This window comes from Mus caroli, chromosome 8 (assembly GCF_900094665.2).
Source record: "Mus caroli chromosome 8, CAROLI_EIJ_v1.1, whole genome shotgun sequence".
Classification (NCBI taxonomy): Eukaryota; Metazoa; Chordata; class Mammalia; order Rodentia; family Muridae; genus Mus; species Mus caroli.
In genome coordinates, this window is record NC_034577.1 from 77,035,441 (window position 1) to 77,043,979 (window position 8,539).

Genomic DNA, 8,539 nt, shown 5'->3' on the forward strand with positions numbered 1-8,539 from the left:
AATAGTTGTGAAGCACTCTGAGTTGAGCCATCTCTTAAGCCTCCAAGAAAGGGCATAGATATAAACTCTATAGGGTCAGGAAAGATAGCCTCACACATGAAGAATGGTGGGTATGGGCTTCTTAACATGGTCATACATACTCATTCTTTTTTTTTAATATTTTTTTATTAGGTATTTTCCTCAATTACATTTCCAATGCTATCCCAAAAGTCCCCCATACCCTCCCCGCACGTACTCATTCTTAAATTGAGCTATTTTTGTATTGTTGAGATTTGAATTTTTTTGTTTTTAGATTTGAATATTCTATATTTTGGATACTAGTCAACTGTTAGGATTATGATTTGTGAATATTTTTTTGCCTCTATCTTGTTTAGTCACTCTTGAAAGGATCTTTAGCAAAACAAACATTTTTAATATTGATGAAATAAAGTTTATCATTTTTTTCTTTTGTGGATCATATTTTTGATATTATTTCTGTCATAGTTAGGGTTTCTATCGCTATGATGAAACACCATGACCAAAAAGCAAGTTGGGAGGAAAAGGCTTATTCAGCTTACATTCCCACCAGACTATTCATCATTGAAGGAAGTTAGGACAGGAACTCAAACAAGGCAGAGGTCATGGAGGAGTACTGCTTACTGGCTTCTCCTCGTGACTTTCTAAGCCTGCTTTCTTACAGAACCCATGGCTACCAGCCCAGGGATAGTACCACTCATCATGGTCTGGGCTCTACCCTATTGATCAGTAATTGAGAAAATGCCTTATAACTGGATCTCATGGAGGCATTTCCTCAACTGAGTCTTCTTCCTCTCCTGTTACTCTAGCTTGTGTCAAGTTGACATACAAAACCAACCAGTATAATTTCCAAGAACTTTGCCCTCCTCCTTTCCCCTTTCTCCATGTATATATGATGTGTATATGTTTGTGCATATCTGAGATCCCTGCCTGCTCCTTTCCCCTGTCCATGCATATATGACATATATGTGTTTGTGCACATCTAAGATCAAACTGAAGGCCTCACACATGCTAGGCAAACACCCTACCACTGAACTATATCCCAACCATGACATTTTTACAATGGAATACAATTACATCACAACTTATGTGAGTCCTCCCTCCCCCAGCATATTAACACTGGTCAAGACTTGTAGTATTATTTTAAAAATAGTAAAGCGACATCCTTACTTTGTTCCTAATCTTAGTGGGTGGTCATTGTTTCTTAGTTTTAGCCAAAGATTTTTAAATGCATGTCTTTATCCAAAGGAAAATTTTTAGATTACAATAAAAATTAGGGATGGTTTTATTCATTGAAAGGATTTTTAAAATTTTATGGGATGAATCAACTGCTTTTGTTTTTCAAATACAGAATCACTCTTGAATTTGTAGGGTGAGACCTTGGCTATGACCCATCTTTTAATCTATTTATGGATAGCTTTTTATTATTTATTGAAATTTTTTGTGTGTGTCTGTGGATGAGGGATAATAACCTGAAATTTTATTTTCTTGTAGTACCTGTAATTAGTTTTCATATTGCGAATTACTGGCCTCATATGAGGAGTTTTCAGTATTCCTTATTTCTCTCAAAGGAATGTATGAGATAGTATTTCCTCCTTAAATGTTTACCAGTGAGATAATTCTCCCTTAGTTTGCTTTGTAAAGTTTTCTTTCTTTTAAACCTAAAACCACAATTAGAGAGTATTGATTTCTTTTGGATGACTTAATAACTTGTTATCTTTCAAAGAACAAATTAGCTACATTAAATTATTGATGCCTGGGCATAGATTTGTCCCTAGGACTCCTTCCTTACTCCTTTACTGTCTATAGGAGTAGCAGTGATGTCTTCTTTTTCTTCATTATTATGGCAATTCACCTGTTTTTTTCCCTGACTAGCTTGACCATAATATTTTCCCGATGTATTTATTGGCTTTTAAAGAATGAGTCGACTTTATATTTCATTCATTTGTGTTTTAATCACATTTCTTGGTTTTTTTTTCGTGTAGATTATTATATAAATATCTATTAGTTTAGGTTGACTTTTTACAAACACTTATTATTGTGTGTAAGTGGTATGTGTGTATGATGTGTGCATGTGCCATGGTGCACATGTGGAAACTAGAGGAAGACTTTGTGGAGCCAGCTCTCTTGGGTTGTTCTCTGGTTTCCAGGCTTGGGTGGGAAGCCCCATTGCAGCCATCCCCACCACACAGCTTTCACAGTTCCCTTTTTTTTTTTTTTTCTAATCAGTAACTACAGAGAAATGTTGATGCTGTTGATTTAAATGGTATGGTATATTTATCTATTTTCCTTCTAGGTCTGCCAGTTTTTACTTTATATATTTAGCTTATACACACTTAGAATTTTGACAGGTTTATACATGAATAAAATGTATTCTGATCTTACTCCCCTCCCAGTTCCAATGATCTCTTTCCTCTTCCCATTAGGGCCCCTTCCATTTTCATGGCTTTGCCCTTTTTGGGTAGCAAATTAGGGTTGCATATATCATGGCGAGGATTATTTACAGACGCAAGTTAAGAGTGGCTAAATCCTGAAGAGAATGCCATCCTTCCCACAGCAACCATTTAGATGAGGCTGAGAGCAGAATGCTATTGGTACTTTCAGACATCAAAATACGTCCTGTGTTTTTAAAATTTTATTTTCAAGGTAGCGAAGTACGGGGTTTCCTCATCGAATCTTTGTGTATGCGTGATTATACTTTGTCCTTATTCAGCACTTTCTCACCCCAACTGTCCTCCCTCAATCCATTTCCCTGCTTCTTGCTGGTCTTCCTCTTAGTCTCCTGTCTTGTACATTTCATCATTCTCTTTACTTACTTCCTATAAATTTGTTACTCCTGCTAGATATCACAGAATCAACTAGAAGGCGTATTCCATATTTTTCTTTTGGAGTCCATTTTGGCGATATTTTCTTAAGAATCAACTTTGTATAAACTTTGAAATTCACTGGTATAAAAATTTCCCTTTAAAACATTTTTTAAAATGTACTTTTTATTGTGCTGTCTTTTTCAATTCACAGTGTACTATATTGTTTCTTTGCTCCTCTTTTTCTTGGTAGAGGCTTTTGGTCTAATGGATTACTTTTGGGTATTTGTCCAGTCTTTGTCCTTGTTGTGAACTGTTCAAGAGAGGAGGCCATCTCATCTTGGAGTGCTTGTTCAGAGAACATCCTATCTCCATTTCCAGTCTCTCAGCTCCATTCCTTACTTTTGGGGTAGCTGTTGGCCAAGAGCATCTCCTTGTCTATTATTTATTTTTCAATCTTAAAAAGAACCAGGAAGGTGGACAGCCAGGGTGCAAGTCATTTACAAGGGCTGTTTTACCACCAAGAACATAATTTAACTTTTGTATTTCCATTGTATTTGTAAGAATGAGAGGAAATGTGAGGGGCTAATCCCAATCAACAGTGGTTTGGCAATGTGTTTACAGTATTTTCCAAGTGATTGTTAAGTCTCTTATTTTATGTGTATGAATGTTTTGCTCACATGTATGTCTATGCACATTTGTACCTGCAACCTGTGGAGGTCAGAACAGGATGTATGATCCCCTGGAACTAGAATTACAGATGGTTGTGAGCCACCATGTGGGTACTGGGAATTGAACCTGAGTTTCTGGAAGAGCAGCCAGTGCTCTTTACTACTGAGTCATCTATCCACCCTAATTGTAAATCTTAGTCAGTTGTCATCTGTCAATCTCCTCCTCAAAGGTGGAGGGCTGTTGAAATAGAATCAGTACAGAGAACAGCAGGAAGTGATGACTGGTTACTATACCAGGAGCCAGAAGGGAAGAAGCTACATGTTCCTAGTGCCTTCTGTATACACACTGCTAATCTTGCCCTCTAAAAAATGTTCTTCATGGCAGATTGTGGGTCTCATTCTCCTCAGGGGACATGAGGGTGGAGGAAGCAGAATTGGTGAGCAGGGTTCAGATGACCGTGTGTCAGAAGGACTTCTGAAGACCGCTTCAGTGAGACAGCTTTATTTTATTGCTCCAGGAGTAGGGTATATAGGTGCTCTAAGGGGTATGGGTAGAGAGGGATGATTGGTCATAACCAAGTGCCCAATTATCATATACATAACGTGGGAAGCTACAGTGGGACTTGTGTGCCGAGTCATGTGTCTTCTTCGCTGTATGTACTCATAGGGCTTGTCTGTTGTCTCAGCTCCCTTTGGCCTCGAGGACTTGGTTTTGTGGACTGTTATTGGCCAGTGGTAATTGTTTCCAGCATCTCTGAGATTACAGAGCTGCTTAATGCCTCTGTCTCTCTCTGTGTGTGTGTGTGTGTGTGTGTGTGTGTGTGTGTGTGTGTATGTGTGTTGGAGGTGCTGCAGCAGAGATTCTGGCCCTGAGGGTGAGGAAGGGCCTTGGTCTTAACTTCTGGGTCTTTGTCCTCTAGTATTATAGTAAGGGCTCATAAGGGTGGAGGAGGGTTGTGGGTTAGGTAGTAATTTCTGCCTAATTAAATCATTTGCTTTTCTAGAGCAGCTAAATCAGCCACTGGACAATCTTCAGAGTCTTCTTACTCATTTGACTCTCCCCTGTATCCTCCTGTACTTTTCTTCTAATGGGTTATTCTTAGGCTTGGGTATTTTCCCTATGCATTTCTTGATGACAGGTATCATGGGGAGGAAAGAGAGGGGCAAAAGATAGCCTTCCTGGACTTCCTTTTTATGAACCAGGTAGGCAACATGGGTCCAGACACCAGGGTCAGAAATAATCTGCTTTTTAGGGTCCGTGGTTCAAATTGAAGTACCCATTCCAGAATTCTAGGTTCTCTGTTTGGAAGAGTCTAAGTCTTCTTGATTAAGAGTAAGTCCCTCTAATGTGATGTTGCGTTTTCCATTATAGAAAACAGTGGAAGTGTTGACAGTGATCAATGTTTCCAGGCAATTTTGCAAATGGGGGATTGAATTCACTCCAATGATTACAAGCCTGTCCCCAGATCTAAGAGACTAATAACTGTCCCTAAGACTTCTAACTGGTTGCTGTGTGACAAGTTTTTTTTTTTTTTTTTTCTTCCCTTTCAAATGAGTGATGCAAAGGTTATTGCCTACATCTAGTTGGGCTGTCAGGGTCCAATCTTGGGGAGTTGCCTTATCTGAGAGGCTTCAGCACCACAAACTGTATCTGGACCCTATGCAAAAGTGCAAACTGAAAGTAAAACAAAGAAAGGAAAGGAGACAGACAATCCACAGGTGAGATGGCTAGGCAAAATGCCATCATTTTCTAGGGGGGATACTCACAAGCTCTACATATGCTGTGGGGTTCCCTCCTCCTGCCACTGGCCCAAGGGCTGAGGGAGAAGTGGTGAGTAGGGTTTGAACCACCAGAAGAACTTCGGAGACACTTCAGTGAGACAAGTCTACTTTATTGCTTGAGGGGTAGGGTAGATAAGTGCTCTAAGGGGTATGGGTGGAGAAGGCTGATTGGTCATGTGTGCAATAAGCTAGAGCAGGACCTGTAAGCTGAGTCATGCAGCACTTGGTCTGCTCTGCACCAAGAGCTCTGCACATGGTCATCCTCCAAACAAGGTCAGGCACCTGTGCTCAGAGACATTCTCCAACCACAGCCAATGAAAGAAAGGGAAGCCCCATGGGAAAGGAATCCTCCATTTATCGCCAAGCTGGGAGAGCTATCCAGACATGGTGGACTGCGACCTTTATAGCAGTGCTCTCCAACAACAGGTGTTTCTTATTATCCTTGTTTGACTAGTGAAGAAACCAAAGCTTGACAAGACATGACTAATTAAAAGTCATAAAGTTAGTGTGGGCTCTGATGCTAGTTACGTTTGCTCCTTCCAACACAACATGTAAAACTAACACAAAAACCTCTGTCAAAGCTCAGTGTAGTGACACTTTTTAAAAATCCCCTGCTATATCTAGTAAATGATATAAAAGTTGAGTTTGGTAATACAGAAATATTGTCAGCAAACATATTTTAATTGTCACTAATCTTTTATCTATGGCACTATTCCTTACAGATTCTGACCCCAAGTTTTAGAATTCACGTTTTACCAGCTGCCAGATATGAAGCATCACTGTCTTTATAAAGGTCAGGGTTGATCCTTTTGGGGAGCTTGAGTCCTGTCCGTGACTCAGAGGGAAGAGGCCGGTCCTGCCATCTCAGTCCTCATCCACAGGGTTTACACTTTACCATCCTCTAGAGCTCCAAAGTAATTATCCAGTTGCTTGCCACAGTGTTTTTATTCAGTAAGGATTATTTATTAAGAAGGTATATTAACATGCTTAGATAGAAATAAAAATGAGCACATGCCCTCCAGTGAATCGCAGTGAGGAAAATAACACAAACAAAACTGTTCCAGAGGAATTTTATATTTTACAGCCACAGCATGTCTTAATAGTCAGCATATTGCTAGCTTTGATAATAATTTTATCACCTCTCTCCTGAAGTCTAGATTTAAATAATTTAAAAGTAAATTTTGGCAATGTGAAGTTTCTAACATGAAACCTGAGGTCTGTAGAAATGAGACAGACCTTTCCCGTCTTTTGAGGACAGAGCTGTATGGCATGCTGGCACCTGAAGAGTTTGCCTCTATCAGCTTTCTTTCAAGAGAGCAAATCATTTATGTCACTGTGCAAGGATTAGTATTCAAATACCAGCTTTCAGGATGCATTTACTCTTGGATAGTATTAGAGCTAGTTAAACAAGTTAACTATATAAGATATGTACACCAATAATTTAAGTTTTCCAAAGAGTTATGTCCTTATGTCTTCGGTGACAACCCATTGTATACAGTAGTAGATAGAATCAGATCACCTACAGTAGCATTCCTGACAACGGCTGCTTGACGAGTGCTTTCTGTATGCTCAGACACTGAGCTCAGCACACCCTGTACACCATACAACGTATGCCCATGACAACTCAAGTGAACAGGCATGTTAGCCTCATCATACAAACAAAACTGAGGCTTACAGAGACGCTAAGCAGCAGCCATATTCAGATAACTCTAAGTTGTAGAACCAGGCATCTAAGGCAAGCTGTCCTACTGTGATTCCAAAGCCTGGCTAATTAGTTTCATTCTGTGCCATTCATGAGCAGTCTGATCTGCAGTGAAGAATGTTACTTGAATAACTTTATCTGGCACATATTTGTGAAAGTATGCATTTTTAAGATAAAAACAAGATCAATTTAGGCGGAACAACGTCCTGGCCATAGGTCATTTAAATAGTTTTTATTTACACGTCCTTCCACCATCCTCATTCTAACAACATTGTAAACACAGATACACCAAGTACATGCAACACATTCCACAAAGGAACACAAATGCTCAGTGCTGCTGAATTAAGAACCTAAATTATTATATACAAAGTGCTTAAAACAGACTTTATGAGATATTCAGGCCATATTTATTTCAGTATTTTCCAATAATTGACAAGGAAGGCATAATTTATAAATATCTCAAATCCATCATTTTTTTTACTAGGAGTCGAAATTTAATGTTTCACTAATCAAGTGATTTCCAGGATGTACTACTTCAGCAAAGTCACATAGCATCAAAATGAAACCGATGTGCTTCTTGTCGTTTTTCTCTGTCATCGGCTTTCTGAAAGACAATTGTAAAGTAGTTTAAGTGCTAAGAAAATAGTAAGATTCACTTCTGATACCAGTTTAGTATATAACAGGTATAATATTTATAGTGTATTTAAAATAGTATAGCTATTTTAAAATTAAGGATATATTAATTGATCTTAACAATCAAGAAGAAAAGTTTTGTACACTTACATTACTATCATTTATAACCGTCTTGAAGGTGAGAGTAACATTAGATGCTAGAAGAACAGAATCGCTATTAACACTGATGCTAACAAACCAGTCTAAACTAATTATATCAAGATGATTATTTTCTAGTTAACCTTTTGATTTAGGATATATTTATTGACTGTTTCTCTTAGAGGCATTGTAAAAATTACTTTTCTATTTTGTTCTTTGAGACCTTTGAAAGCTAGAAAGGATTAAAAAACAAAACCTACATCAGGATTGACCCTAATTATGCTACGTTTGAGAGATTATTTTTGGGTTTGAATGAGAAAAGGGCAAGCTCTGAAAATATTATTTATGAAAATGGGAAGAGACATTTATTTCAAGCTGGGAGTTTTAGCATGAGGAAGTGGCCCAGCCATATCCACTGGAAACAGTGGACGTCATGAAGCCAGCACAGCTGTCTGACACAGCTCCAGCATAGCTGAGCCGAATGCTGCAATCGCACTGTCCTCCTGTCTCTCACACTCTGTCCTCCTGTCTCTCACACCCCCTGTCCTCCTGCCTCTCACACTTGTTGTCCTCCTGTCTCTCACACCCCCTGTCCTCCTGTCTCTCACATTCTGTCCTCCTGTCTCTCACACCCCCTGTCCTCCTCTCACATTCTGTCCTCCTGTCTCTCACACCCCCTGTCCTCCTGTCTCTCACACCCCCTGTCCTCCTGTCTCTCACATCCCCTGTCCTCCTGTCTCTCACACCCCCTGTCCTCCTGTCTCTCACACCCCCTGTCCTCCTNTCTCTCACAC

General features: G+C 39.3%; 1 protein-coding gene across 1 annotated transcript in view; it reads right to left on the bottom strand.

Annotated features, from left to right (window-relative positions):
• Positions 1–6,198: 6,198 nt before the first annotated feature.
• Positions 6,199–8,539, bottom strand: part of Itfg1 (integrin alpha FG-GAP repeat containing 1) — a 123,870-nt gene continuing 121,529 nt past the window's right edge. Inside the window, exon 18 of the mRNA XM_021170171.2 lies at positions 6,199–7,578. Within this exon, the coding sequence (XP_021025830.1) occupies positions 7,519–7,578 (60 nt within the window). The 3' untranslated portion in view covers positions 6,199–7,518. The remainder of the gene's footprint in view (positions 7,579–8,539) is intronic.